A 15494-nucleotide genomic window follows, 5' to 3' on the forward strand; every position below is an offset into this window, starting at 1 on the left:
AAGTAAAAATTGTGAGATAAAATGAAAGAAATGAAAGAACAGTAGATCAACTAATCAAGAAGCTGAAGTATTTGATGATATGAACCTTTATTCTGTCCCCGATCTTGCTCTAATGCCATGTTCGTTTTGTACCAGTGGAATAGAAAATGAAGAACTTTATTGAACGATGAAGAAAATTCCAAAAAAGGGATGGAAGTGATATCCCAGAATCTTATCTTGGTTAAAAAAAGCAGCTACACCTATTTATACCAGGCTATAGCTAAAAAAATCCAAAAAGAAAATAAAAAAATATAACAAAATAAATATTTACCTATTTACAAACTTGACACATGTAGACTGATAAACGTATAATTACCATATTCAACATAAACCCTAATAACAAACCATGTCTTTGTATATAAAAAGTACTGCCATTATCTTAGTACGATGCCTTAAATTTATACAAGTATAGAGCAGTACAGTAAATGCTAAAACCAAAGTCACCAAGAATCGATCAAAAAGACATTGTAATTATCACTAACATTTACACGTGTATTCTATACCGTCAAATATTTAAGAACAGCTACGCAAACCTTTTCCATGAAAGCTGCTACTTGTATCTAGTCACTAAAAGGCTTTAAATGAACTTATTTTCCTATTTTTATTTGATTAAAAAGATTTATTTGATTTTTTTTCTTTAAGATGATTTAATAAGTTTTTTGTTTAAACTCTAAATAAGATGATTTAATTTGCTTAGGTTCAAAACGTTTGTTTAATCAAATTAGGGAAGATAGTAATTAATTTTTTATTAATTTTTTTGTTTTAAATTCTTAAATTAATATTTTTTTAATATGTGATTGAGTAGAAAGGTAAACACATAAATTTTATTTAATAATATAAAATATCATGTCATTTGTCACATTGTATTGATATTGACTTCATCAAAATAGCACATTACCTTATCATATGACAAATGACATGATATAAAAGGTATCAATTATATTGTTAATTAATAACAATTAGTCAACAATTAGTGAAAGAGGCTTAATTGATTTAAAATAAAAATTTAAAAATTTATTCAAAAATAATAAACAATAAAAACTTAATTAATTAATTAAATAAAATTAAAAATATTAATTTAATAAAAAACAAATATATATACTAAATTTATATTTTAATATAAAATAATTTTAAAAATTAACATAATATTTTTAATAAAATACTTATAAATCAAAAACAACAAGAGCACTATAATATGATTTCATTTTAAGGCATCTAACACCAACGTCGCAGCATCAATCTCAAACCCAAGGCACGTGCACTAATTTGCCTCCAAATAAAAGGCAACCACGTTCACCGAACGGAAACCAAAAATGATAAATCCGGGAACCAGGAAAGCTGACCGCTATTTACATTCACGCGTTAGAAAACAACCTCCTCCTTTCTCAACTCTAGAGTCTAGGGCACATAAATCGCGTAGGATTAGATTGGAGTGACTGTGGGCATTACAACTTCGAGAATAACACAATAACCCAAGAAAGGGGAAAAAAGGAAAAGGAAAATTCTAAGAACAAATCAAACTAATAAAATCCTTCAAAAGTTTTCACGATCCCCGATCTGTTTCTTCTTCAATGGCCGACGCTCCCTCCTCTCCCGCGACCCTAGACCCCACCATTTCTCAATCCAAACTAGATTCCGAGAACCCGAATCCGCAACCCGCCCAACTCGATCACCCTCCATCCTCTACTGCATCAATACCGCTCCAACCAAACCCTAACCCTAACCCTAACCCTACCGTGCCACTGCTATCTCCTCATCCTCCTCCCATGATACCCTCCTACTTCACTCTCCTCTGCCGATCTCCGGAACCGCTACTGCCGTCCCGCCGGGGCCTCCATCGTTCCGTCCGGTTCCGCAGTTCTCTCCGTTACCGAATTTTCAAGCTCCTGGCGTGCAGCCACCCGGTGTGAGTTCCGCTCCTGGTTCTGTTCCGCCGCCGTTGATGCAGTACCAGTGCCGTCGGGCAGGTTCCAAATCCTGCTATGAGACCGTTTGCACCGATTCCAAATGGATATGCAGCCGTGCCGGGAGCTGTTCCTCAGGGCACCATTCCTCCTCCTGGTGGGTTATTTCTTCCATTTAAAGCGCTTGAATAATTTTTGATGAATTTAATTTATAGATTAATTGCTAATTTGATTATTTGTATTATTTAGTTGATTATTGATTTTATCATGTGTATGTACATGAGTTTATATTTTTCTGTAATATTTTTATGGTGCAACTTTCATGAATGTGATGATAATATGCTTAGTTAATGTAAGAGAGTGAGGAATAAGTTTAGAGTTGAATAAAGAGGAGTTTTGGGAGAGATATAGAAAAAAGGGGCATCGATGACGGGATGTTTTCTCCTACAGTGTCTTGATTGAATACGGGTGAGAGAAAGGTTGGAAGGGCTTCAATTCAATATTGCTTTGAGACACCCACTTCTACTACAAGTCACTCTCTTTTTGGTATGCCCACGTTTGCCTGGTTTTCATTAATTGCATTTAGAGTTAAAAGAAAACTGGATTTTGAATATTATATTCAAGTTAAAGCCACCTAATAGTTGTAATCGAAATCTGTGAAAATATACAGAAGAAATACGATGACTTTGTAACTGTTCCATGTTGTTCTAAATCATGTCTCGCTCTGTGATATTCATTTTTAGTAGGCTATATACTTTCTGGTAGTTATAAGGATAATTTCCCTTTTATGGGTTTATGAATTGCCAGCAGCAGACCATGTTAGCAACTGAGTGCTCCTTGGCTTTGTATTATAAGGTATCGCAATCCTCCCAATTACATTTTTTTTCTTTCTTGCTCTCTCCCTTCCCTTTTCTTTTTCTTTCTCTTTGTTTTTTTTTCCATGTGGCACTTGGGCTCTAACAGTTGAGATAAGTCTAAATGGTGAAATATGAAAGTAGAATTTTGTGTTAAATAATTCGATTGCAAGCATGAGATGCTGGAAGTCTCATGTTATCCAATCCTCAAAATTGTGCAATTGGTGCATGGGATAAGGCTATTAACCAGTTCATGTCTAAGGTAAGTGCACTTTACATAGCCACGATTATGAACTCGATGCTATTTTCTTGATGTTTACTTCAGGTTTTCTTTTCAGCTGGAGATAGTTGCCATTGCCATGCCTGTGGTGCTATCTCTTTATAGTTTTGATGTGTGGTAAAATCATTTAATTATTCTTTTTGAATTTTTTTCCCTACAAGAATGCTTAGTGGAATCAAGAACATTTATCAATGTGTTTATTTTGTTAACTTGCTCTGATGTGATTGCATAGATATTTGTTTTCGATTTATGCAGGACTTCTCCGCTATCCATCTCCTTACCCGGCAATGATTCGGCCTGCGTTTCCTCCGCGTCCACCTGGAGCAATTGGTGTAATTCCTGCAGTTTCACGTCCCCCTGTTCCAGGTGTTCCTGGTGTTCGCCCAATTATTCCTGCTGTTGTTAGACCGGCTGCTGTTCCTAATGTTTCACCAGCAGAGAAACCACAAACTACAGTTTATGTCGGCAAGATAGCACCAACTGTTGACAATGACTTCATGCTCAGTCTTCTTCGCGTGGGTTATTAATTTTTTATATTTATATATTTCTTCATTTTTTTCAATAGCTTCATTAATATTTATGTTGAAACGTGGTTTTATCTAATATATTTTTGTACACCCTTTTGAAGCTTTGTGGACCTGTCAAGAGTTGGAAACGTGCTCAAATTCCCACTAATGGGACTCCTAAAGGATTTGGGTTCTGTGAATTTGAGTCTGCTGAAGGGGTTCTTCGTGCTTTTCGCCTGCTTAGCAAATTTAATATTGACGGGCAAGAATTATCGGTATGTTCTTTTATTATTCTTTCCCATTCCCCATGATTTATTACAGTACCTATTCTAAAGTGTGATAAGTTTGACTTTCATATTCATATGCAATTGAAGTTAGATGTTGTTTGTGAATTGAAAATTTAGGATTGCAAAATCATGAAGCTACTCTCAAATATTATAGATCTTAATTTATATAACAAAACCGTTCAGTTTATATCTGAAATTTAGAAATTGAATTTAAGGGAACTAATATTTAGTTACTGAGCTTTAAAATATATGTATCTTATAAACCTAAATTATGTGAAAAATATGAACTTTAGTGGTATGATGTATGATAAGAAAACATGGTAGAAAACAATTGTGAATAACATTAATGTGTAACATGGATTAGAATTAAAGTACTTATAATTGCTCTGGTTCAATGCAGTTAGTTCAATGTGATCTATATTCAACCGGTATATTGCCTCACCCCTTTTCTAAATGTTCCTAAATGTTATTTCACTTCAAAATTGTTTCAAGTGCTCACCTTACAGATTTGGAGAAAATAAGGTGGGATGGGCATTTTATTGACAGTAGATGAGAAGATTTATGCCTTTCTATTCTTGAGTAGTTTGTTTTAGTGTGGCTTGAATGTTCTATGGGGATGTGGTGGCTGAACATATAAATTAAGTGGCAGTCTTTAAATAACTAATTTCTTCAGCAGTGAATCTGTCTGGACTCCATTCTCTTAGAATGAAGGGGAAAGCAAGATATTTTTCAGTATCTGTTTGCTAATGCTTCTATTTAAATTATTACTTCTGTCTGTGGTTATTATCATCTGTCTTGTCTTTTTCATTGATTTGATTTTGCACTTATTGCATGGTTAACAGTTTAATGTTAATAAAGCAACAAGGGATTATTTGGTGCGGTATGTTGAAAAGAAAACAGAAAATGCAAAGAAAGTCAATGAAGCTCAAGCTGCAGGGGCTGAGAAAGAAGGTGAAAATGCAGTAGGTGATGAGAAGAATGAATCTTCGACACCTTCTGTTGAGGATTCCAAGAAGGACTGTAACAGTGGCAACAAAGAAAATATTGACATTGCCAACTCTGGCATTGTGACTGATGAAGACCGTGAGGCTGATCGAAGTGCTTTGGAGAAGCTTGCTAGCATGATTGAAGAGAGGTTAAAGACCAATCCGCTCCCTCCACCACCTCCACAAAGTGCTCCTGATGGTTCTGGGAAATCAAATTCAGATCTGCCTGCTGAATCGAGGGACGGGGACTCTGATGTTGACGTAATGAGAAACGGTGAGTTTTGGCAGCTGCCTAAATGTGGTAAAATTGCTCTCGTTATTATCTTTATTATGTCATACTATTAAAATCTATTTAAAAGTCTTTGAATTTCAAGGAGAATCACACTGGAGGAAGTAGTAACACTATTCTGTTATGTACAGTATATCCTCTATAAACTAATATTTGATAAATTAATAATCTCGATTAAATAATATTTTTTGCTAGTCCTGACTTGGGACCAATTTGGTAAATTAATAATTTGCTAAATTTATAAGACTATATTTTAAAAAAAAGGCACATAGGTCCCACTTGATATATAAATTAGTAATCTCCTTATACTTCAAAATTATATATATACATGACTCAATTATAAGGTTTTTGTAAAATATACCTTCAATGTTATTTGTATCCTCCTAAAATTGATGTCTCGTTGGACCTCATCTCTAACTTTTCTTAGTACATTAAGAAGCTCTGGTATAGTGTTTTTGTATTGCAAGAGAAAATTATGCAATGTGCTTGTTGCTTTGAGTGCATTTTGCATGAGACAGGCTCTTGTATAAAATTGATGTGTAAATTAATAAATTATGAATTTATCGATTAAATAATATCTCGATTAAGTAATAACTTTTCATGGTCCCAAGAGTACTAATTTATAAAGTTTTAACTGTAGATATGAGATTTTGATCATGAGTTTGATAATATGTTAATAATTTTGCAGATGGAGCTGAAGGTAAAAATGATGATGAGACTACCAGTGAGAGCAAAGCGACAACTGAGAATGACCGACCTGGGACAAGTTCACCTGATCGTAGGTATGATAGGAGAAGTAGAGACAGAGAGCAGGATCTTAAGAGGGAAAAGGAGCGTGAAATTGAAAGATTAGAAAGAGAAACAGAGCGAGAAAGAATAAGAAAAGAGAGGGAGCAAAGAAGGAAGATTGAGGAGGCAGAGCGCGAGTATGAAAAGTTACTTAGAGATTGGGAGCAAAGAGAAAAGGATAAGGAAAAACAGAGACTGTATGAGAAAGAGAGGGAGAAAGAGAGAGAGCGCAAACGGAAGAAGGAGATTCGCTATGATGAAGAGGATGATGATGAAGATGATTCAAGAAAAAGGTGGCGTAGGAGTGCTTTAGAGGAAAAGAGGAGGAAGAGGTTGCGGGAGAAGGAGGATGACTTTACTGACAGACTCAGAGAAGAGAAAGAAATTGCTGAGGCCAAGAAGAGAGAAGAGGAGCAGCAGCTGCAGCTGCAGCAGCAGCGAGATGCATTAAGGCTTTTATCTGGTCGCGTTGCAAATGGAGGTGAAAAGACTGTGTTGACTGAAGAAGTTTGCACTGAAAGCAAAGGTAAGGCAATTGAACAGCATTATGATCGCGAATCAAGTCAAGAAAACCAGATATCAGGTAATTGTTCATGTTCTTTATTTTGTTACTTTAATTCAATTTTTGTTTTTGTTTTTGTTTTTTTTTTGTGTGTTGATTTTTGAAATGGACTAGATTTATATATGGTAGGTGATGGGAATATGCAAAATGGTTCTGTTGATGAGTCAAACATGGCTTTTGTTGCTGCATCAGATACACGGCAGAGTGGCAATGCCCCTGTAAGGAAGTTGGGTTTTGGTCTTGTTGGATCTGGAAAGAGGACTACTGTTCCATCTGTTTTCCATGAGGAGGAAGACGATGATGCACAGAAGGAGAAGAAAATGAGGCCCTTGGTTCCCATTGATTATTCAACTGAGGAGCTGCAGGCTGTCCAACCTGGGGCACCACCACCGAATTTGGTTGCAGCTGCTGAATTTGCAAAGCAAATATCAAATGCCAATCCTAAAGAGGAAAAGCATGATGCAGAAAGAGAACTAAGACGATCTTATAATAAATCTAGCAGGGATAAAGACCGTAATGATGAGGGTAATGATCGCATCAGAGATAGCAAAGAGAAGATCCCTGATCGGGATAGGGACAGGGAACATGGACTGGACAAGGTGAAAACAACTGATAATCAGAAGCTTTTGGATGCCAAACAATTGATTGATATGATTCCAAAGACCAAGGAGGAACTATTTTCATATGAGATAAACTGGAATGTGTATGACCAGGTAATCATCCTTACTCAAGTCCTTATGCAAATCGTTAACTTAATTTTGAGAAACATCTGGCTTGTGGTCAGTGTTAACTGGTTAACAAAGTGCATAATGTTAATCTGATTATAGCTGTATCATCAATTCAAGATCAAAATGATATAGCCTCTATTAGGTCCTTGTCATAGGCGGAACTAACATGAATATGGCCATATTTCATTACTCTATTATATCTGTTGCCTATAGTCATAGTTTGGCAGCTCTGATCACCTGTAAAAGTTTAGGTGAAGTCATTTCACTGTACATAGAACTTTTAAGGTGCTCCAAAACTATCTTTTATAATTTTGCTGCCAAAATGTTGCATTAAATTATATCTCAAAATAATGAGAAATTTACAGAATTTTGTAGTTTTAAGGATTCTGTGAAATCCATGATGCAGAATTATTTTGTCTTTTTGTTGTAGGAAATCTCCTAAAGTAATAAGGAAAACCAGGATATTTGAACCCTATCATATGAATTGAATTCGAATCTGAGCAGAATACGCTCTACCCTACAATTGCATACTAAAATGATTGTTTATTATCTGTGGTGGTGGTGAAAACTCAATTCACTGCATGGCTTTAATCTTTGCTCGCTAATTCTAAGATGTAAACTCTTTTTGGTGGTGCACATTTACAGCACGCATTGCATGAGAGAATGAGACCCTGGATTTCAAAGAAAATTGCAGAGTTTCTGGGAGAGGAAGAGAAAACACTGGTAGATTACATAGTATCTAGTACTCAGGAACACGTGAAGGCTTCCCAAATGCTAGAGCTGCTGCAGTCTATATTAGATGAAGAAGCGGAGATGTTTGTGCTTAAGATGTGGAGGATGCTCATATTTGAAATTAAAAAGGTAGAGACTGGTCTGGCTTTGAGGTCAAGAGCCTGATTGAGCATTGTTGTAGTGTGGTTCCTGTGTTGCCACCGGACTGATGTTTTTGTTATCATACACATGGTTGTTATCCCCATTGGGTGAATCATGTATGACTCCTCGTCCTGCTGTAAGACCCAAAAATGTAGATTCACTTAGGGAATAGCCTTGTTGAGTTTGTATGACTTGAAAGTACAATTTGTTACATCAACATTTTTTTTCTTGCTGATTTCACCTTTTTTGGGGCCCCTTTCTATGGAATAGCAATATTTTGACATCCCTCCATTTTAGTTTTGGCTACTATTTTTCATGGTTGCGTGGCCTCTACCTCTCGCTCCTATGTTCTTGCTATGATTATAGTTTAATGCATCAATAGTGGAAGTGGGTTTATATGTGTTTAACCATGATTTATTCCTTTAATTAATAGTTTTATTTGTATTGTTATCAATTTTCATTACTAGTGTATAAAATTTTGTAGTCGGAGGAGTGCGAGAGAGACAGAGAAAGGAAGAAAAGAGAGGGTGCAGCCGGCGGCAAAACCACGGCCATCTGCAACGAGGAGCAGGGAAGGCAGTTTCAGAAAGGAAGAAAAGAAGATGGAATAAGGTTTTGGACTTGTGGTTTTGAGTCACCCTAGTCAAATCCAATTTACGAGGGATGTTTTCCATTTGTGAAGTATATTTTCAGTTTTTTAATTTAATGATGTTAATTAAAATCAAAGGTAAGTAAATAAATTAATAAATAAAATAATTATTTTTTTAAAAAAAACCTACTGAATGATGTGTTTCGGAAAATTTTGTAATGACATTTTTCTAAAGTCCTAAGGTGAGCAAAATAATCTAATGAGTTTCACCAAAGCGTTAGAATCTTTTGAAAACTATTTTAATATATGGGTTAATTTCATTATTTATAAATTTTTTCTGAAAAAAATAAAGTTAAATTCATTGAACATTGCTTTATTCTTTTGTGACTGTTTTAATTACATATATTTAGTTGTAATTTTGTAAGTAAATGGAAATCCGACTAATAACATAATTTTCCAAAGAGATTGTGATGACAAATTTCTTGACAACTTTTTAGGTTAAGGAAATATTTCTGAAATTCCATAAGTGTAAATTTGGATAACAAATTTCAATATAAAGGGTTTTTTTTTCATTTGCAAATTAAATAAATTGGCAAGTGTTGAATATACCAAAAACCAAAAGATGATTAAAATAAAAATATAATAAAATAAGGCGATAAATTGATCAAAACTAAACAATATGGCTTAATTTGAATATTGTCGTTTGACAAATTACATTTTTTTTAAATTTTTTTTTATCAGGTCCCTCTATTTTAAGGGTTAATAAAGTATTATATTTCTACCAATTAAACCAGCCATGGCAAAATTGTATAATATTTTAACAGCTAGAATGTTTTCTTTAAAATGTGTACTTTTAATGTTTTACGTGTACATGCAATCTCTCGCCTCGACGCACCTTTTTTAATATTTTTTCTTCTGTTTCATTTTTATCGTATTTCATGTATTTATAGTTGAATTTTTTATTTATTGATAATTATAAATTAAGATAAAATTGGATTTATGAAGTTAGTCATAATAAATTTAACTAGTTATTATATATTTTTGGATATATTCTACCCACTTCTTATGATTTCAATTTTTTTCATATGACATATTGTGATTTCTTTTTCCTTGATTAATATCTTGTTGATAAATTTTTTTTTCTTAATTAACTACATGTGGATAAGTTTGTTAGTATAATGGGTTAGGTTGTTAATATTTTTTTAATAAAATTACAAAAATACTTTTTTCAGTGTGAAAAAATAGATTAAATTTGAATTAAGGATATTTTGATTATTTGACTGGGTAAAATTAAAAGCCTAATCCCTTTGAGAGTAGAAATTATTAACAAGGTACTAATTTAGAAAAAAGATATCTACAAGATTTTAATTATTCTTACTAATGATCTAATAGCACCCACAGAACCACTCCTACCAATGATTAATGAATACTTTACTGCTAGTATTTCTTAAATTTCTCAAAAGTAACAAATGTTCTTTCTCAATCTCAACAATGCCTAGGATTTCATGCTACCACTTACATAACACCAAGCATAATGTGTATAAAAGTTGCAAACGAAGCCTGCATTAGGACCGGCTCTTGGGTAAGGCCACCCAAACAAGTGTTTTAAGTTTTAAATTTGGAGAGATTCCATAATTTTATAATAATTATAATATAATTGATCATATTAAAAATATATAAAAATTAAAATAATTAATAAAATATTTACATGCCTGATAAATATCTATGTTTTCTCCCTTTCACATTCTTATTAATTCTTAATTATTTATCTCATTTCTCATTAAAAATATGTAAAATTTAAAAATAATTAATAAAATAACATATTTTCTCATTTCCCTAATTTTGTGCCTAATAAATCTTAATTTTTATCACTTCTCAATTCCTACAATATTATTAATTTTCAACCATTGCTCTTATTTCCAATCAATTAATGGTTATATGAATTTGCATCTGCTATGATTTCTTCTAAAAATATTGTATCTAAAATGAACATAGAACCTAAATTTCATGATATATGCATCATTCGTAAAAAACACCAATTTGATGAGAATGTTGATATTGAAATAATAAGATCTCTTGAAAAATCATTTAAAATTATTTACTTCTTAAATATATTAGATCAATCAATTTTTTCACTCCAAAGTAGATTTGAAGAATTTAAGATATATGAAAGTATTTTTGGTTTTCTATTTAAGGGTAAAAAGTTGAAGTCATTAGACAATAATAGTTTCAAAAAATATTACTTTAATCTTGACTGTTCCTTAAAATATAACAAGTATTTTGATATTGATGGTTGAGATTTATTTTAAGGGTTAAAAATTTAAAAAAAAAATAATAAAAATGAAAGATAATAGTCTAATCGACATACCTAATCATATAAAAAGATTCTTCTTTCCCAAATTGCTTATGTTGCTTTTATAATAATGTTAACAATTTCAGTAAGAACTGCTCCAAGAGAGAGAAGTTTTTCTAAACTAAAATTAATAAAATCTTATTCAAAATCAATAATGTTTCAAGAATGATTAAATGGATTGGTTATATTATCGATTAAAAAAGAAATATTAGAAAAACTTAAGTACAAAATTTTAATTAAAAATTTTACATTTCTAAAAGTTAGAAGAATAAAATTTTAATAAATTTTTTTCTTAATTTCAATAAAAAAGCCTCATTTGAATATTTTATTTTAGATATTTGAAATTATTGAGTTGACCCTATTGCATCTATACCATAACTTCTCTCCCCTCCCGCGATAGTTCAAATGAAGCATGCACCTTACCATATTAGAATTTTCTTATCATTCTTTCAAAGTGCAATATGCCTCACAAAAACAATCAAGAAAAGCATTAGAGGTTAAGTAAGAACACAAAGCCTTTATGGTCAAATAATAAAATTGTTGCAATAAAAAGAAAATTCTCCTAACATTACACAATCATTCTTATCGGGCACCCCATTTCCCATTGATAGCTCAACCCTGTAACAATTATCAACCACATCAAATATTGCAAAAGCCTTTTCAAATTTCTAAGTTGCACCCAACATCAAATGATCACTACCAACACACTCCTAAAACTTGGTAACTTAGTAGGAGGTTGTCTGACATATTTCACTATCCTTTTAACACGAGCAATTAGCTGATTCATATCTTTTCTATCACTTACAATAAGATTATTAATATATGCAATACATCTCATATGAAGAAACTTACCTCTTAAAATACTAGTTCTGGCAATGTTAATTTTTTTTCTTCAAATATGTAATTGCAACATCATTAAAACTAGCATTATCAACGGTAACAATAAAAACCTTTTGAATCTCCCAATTCTGTAAACATTTATCAATTGTCTCATGCTTTTGACTAGAAATGGGACACAAGTTTAAAATCTTTTTTTTTTTTTTTTGCAATTTCTAATCAATATCTATAAAATGAGTTGTAAGACACATATAATTAATTATCTGTGATGAAGTCCATGTGTTTATGGTGAGACATATTCTAGCAAAAGATACTTTTAAAAATTACTTCAGTTGGTTTTTTCATCAACATAAACTTTAAAATAATCCCCAATGATGGTCAATCGTTATGTACACAAAATCTAGAACATACATCATCTAAACCCTTTACCTTCTATAAATCTGAAAGCCAATTTATCTAGAATCATCATCTCAGCCATACCCTTTCAAATGGCATCCTGATTAAACTTTCAATAATCTAAACACTCGTTTTGTTCCTATTGCAAAATAATTTGGTTTGCCTACAATTTTCACTAGCACGGAGCATTACCAACTTCTTACAAACACTCATATGAATATTTAAAGATGATGTTCTTTTTTTTTGAAATCAGCAAAAAACTCTCTTTTGCAATAATTAATATTTAGCTTATTTTGTCCTAAGTGGTTGCTTCCTCATTTTAGACCTTGCAGCTTCACTTCTTGTAATTTCATCATGTGGTGTGCTATTGTACCTTTAGGTGTAGGATTTAAAACCTTCTCCATTTTATTTGACATCTGAAGAAAAAAGGATACATTTTCATCTATGAAATAATGAATAATAAATTTAGGGAAGCAAAGGGCATTAATAAACAATAGCAAATTGTATAACAAAAATCAAATAACAGATACACTTTTAATCTTAATTTTTGAGTTTGTATATTCAAAATCACACAATTAATTAATTTGAAAGTCTCAAACTATTTTCAACTACTTCAAACTATACGCTAATTTATTGTATGAAATTATTTTCATCTTATGGGTCCACTATTTTCTATTTTATTGTATAAAAAATGCATCACAAATCAAATGCACATGAAATTTATATTCATTTTAATCAAAAGCTACATGACCATATATATGTGTGTATGTGTATATATTGTACTAGTATGTACCTTAATTATGCATCATTCAACAAAATTTTGGCGTATTACAGAAAGATGTATATGACTAGTATAATAAAGTTCATATGATCTGTGGGTGTAGCTAGAAAGAAAACTAAAATGCAACTGTCAATATAGACTTAAGACAGCCATGTCCATTTACTTCTATTTTATGGATTGTTGTAATTGTTTTAAATATTAAATTCATACAATGAATGTGATTACTCCTTAGTTTTTTTTTTTGGAGATTTGATAAATAATGGAAAACTCTTGTTTGGATAAGCTCTTTCAAAATTTTGACCTATTCTAAGCAGATACCAAAATTTTTTTTTTTAAATGACGTTGATTATCCAATCTAAGTGAGACAATTTGATAGATTCAGTCAAGGATGGAATTGGAATTTTCAATTTCAAAGCCAACTCATTTAATCTCAAACTAAATTAGATTACATCTTGCTTTTTGACAAATGGTTTTAATATAAGAAAATATATTATTAATATTATTTAATTTCATCGTCATGTATTATTAATATCATGCTTACCTTTTATTATCAAAGTCAATTTTTTTTGTCTTAAACTAAAGATGAGAAAAATGTAGATTTAGGACATTATTGTACTATTAACGGTCTTAAATTGCACAATGTATAAATGAAAGTAAATGTGAAATACTCAGGACATTATTGTACATGACATTATTACAAATATTATTAATGAAAAATAACTGTACAACATGGACTTAATTGTTATGGACATTATTAATGCTTTCCATTATTAATAATTTACATTAAGTTAATTGATAATAGACTAAATACATTTCACAAAGAACTTCAAATTATTCACATTAATAAATTTCACAAATTGAGTTCACAACATTCACAAATTTCACAAACTCACAGATCTAGCCTAATCACCTTTTTGATTTGGAGAAATGGTAAGAGGGTAGGGGTTGGTGGTGCTTGGCAATCGACAATTAACAAACGAGGTTGTTGTTACTCGAGGCTATTGCATAATGGTGACTAGTGTGTGTGCTGGGATTCGATCTCATGCTCAAACATGAAAAATAATCAATAAATTAAAATATAATGCAGTAAAAAAATAAAAATAATATTTAATTAGAGAAATAGTCGAATTCTACAAGATCAGTGTTTGTGTGTTTCATGTAACTTTAAAATAAATTATAAACACTCATAAGTTTAAAAGTTATATACCTTGCTTTAGATATCGTAATCTGCCAATTAAATCCAAAAATTTTTACTTCTTCACCTTTAGGATTTGTCAAATCTTTAACCATCTAAGTGTTTGGGCTTTAACAATAATCCACATAGTGATTGAATAAGACATTTTCCAAGATAAGATTTTGCTTGTGCTAGCAAGTTTTGTTTCTAAAACAAAAAAAAAAACTAAAATTCTGACTAAATCTTATTTTTTTGTCAAACAAAGAAAACTATTTTTCTTTTCTTATCTTATGAAACGATTGAAAAGTGGTTTGAGGCTTCAAGTTTTTAGTTTGCTAATATAACATTTTTATATAACCAAACTAATTTGTAACCCTAAATACAATAGTTGTGTTTTAATTTAATTAAGTCTTCGAGAACTTAATTAGTTTTTCACTTTATTTTGGTCTATTTCAATTAAGTCTAACTTAATTAATTATCCTTATTCAATCCTAATCATGTCACTTAATGTGTGTGACCTATTAGGCTTCTAACATGTTGGCAATAAATATAAATCATAATCAAATATCAATTTGGTAATTAATTTATATTTATAGATCATGAGCGACATCTAGCAATATATCATAACCATCAAAGAGAGTCAATTAAAGAATTTGACAAAGCCCTTAAGTGATAAGCCTCTTAGTGCAATACGGTCTTTTCATCAAATATCTCGGATATGTCATTAAGTATGACTCGGTGTCTACTTACGACATTCCATATTAGTTCTCATAATTCATGACTAACCTTATAAATTTAGGAAACTAATTTTTCTCAAATTCATCATGCTTTGGTCAAAGACTTTATACAACTTAATTAAGAATTGAAAACAAGTGAAATATATCCCCTCATATCATTTGGGGTGATGAATCCTTTCTTGACCACTCATTCACTGTCGCATGCTTCATGGCATATCCAAAAACACCCTATTTAGGCATTTGGTTTCTTCTAAACTTGAAGAGGTGAAATCAAAGTATGTCATTCCTCATACAAGATGACCTGGTGTCTCAAGTCTAAGGACTAGTTGCACGACTATCACATGAGAACATTTTCTATAGACACTTGAGTGAAATAACAAATGGAGTTCTCATAGCGGGTCATGTTCAATGAACTTGTTTTTTAACAAGCACCTAAATGTTATCTTCAAGTATCCCATATACTTCAATTTATGAGATCGAATGCTTACTTTCCAAATAAGGAGGCTTAACATGTATCAGTCTTTAAACAT

The 15494-nt window shown here is 31.7% G+C and overlaps 1 protein-coding gene and 1 pseudogene across 7 annotated transcripts; both read left to right on the top strand.

The window, feature by feature from the left end:
• The first annotated feature begins 1295 nt into the window (after window positions 1-1295).
• Window positions 1296-2892, top strand: LOC149526760 (uncharacterized; annotated as a pseudogene). Its single transcript, XR_016351698.1, has 2 exons — window positions 1296-2100; window positions 2751-2892. The product of XR_016351698.1 is annotated as an uncharacterized LOC149526760 (transcript).
• LOC110422970 (splicing factor PWI domain-containing protein / RNA recognition motif (RRM)-containing protein) lies at window positions 2112-8380 on the top strand. 6 transcript variants are annotated; one of them, XM_089784678.1, is made up of 8 exons: window positions 2112-3059; window positions 3136-3194; window positions 3333-3592; window positions 3706-3858; window positions 4713-5157; window positions 5834-6517; window positions 6611-7209; window positions 7870-8380. In XM_089784678.1, the coding sequence occupies exons 2-8, from the start codon at window positions 3188-3190 to the stop codon at window positions 8119-8121; spliced, it is 2400 nt and encodes a 799-aa protein (XP_089640804.1). In that variant the 5' UTR covers window positions 2112-3059; window positions 3136-3187; the 3' UTR covers window positions 8122-8380. The 6 variants fall into 6 exon arrangements, with proteins under 6 accessions (XP_089640804.1, XP_089640803.1, XP_089640806.1 ...); XM_089784677.1 differs by having other exon boundaries at window positions 2112-3194; XM_089784680.1 differs by lacking the exon at window positions 3136-3194 and having other exon boundaries at window positions 2112-2489.
• Window positions 8381-15494: the final 7114 nt, after the last annotated feature.

The sequence above is a fragment of the Theobroma umbraticum genome, unplaced genomic scaffold (genome assembly GCF_002168275.2).
Source record: "Theobroma umbraticum cultivar Fairchild unplaced genomic scaffold, ASM216827v3 scaffold_20.0, whole genome shotgun sequence".
Taxonomy (NCBI): Eukaryota; Viridiplantae; Streptophyta; class Magnoliopsida; order Malvales; family Malvaceae; genus Theobroma; species Theobroma umbraticum.

What these genes read in the sequence shown, in the direction of transcription:
- LOC110422970 (XM_089784677.1), top strand. An exon ending in TTGGCAGCTGCCTAAATGTG is followed by an intron (nt 5,158 to 5,833) that starts GTAAAATTGCTC and finishes ATAATTTTGCAG; the next exon opens with ATGGAGCTGAAGGTAAAAAT. An exon ending in ACTGGAATGTGTATGACCAG is followed by an intron (nt 7,210 to 7,869) that starts GTAATCATCCTT and finishes GCACATTTACAG; the next exon opens with CACGCATTGCATGAGAGAAT.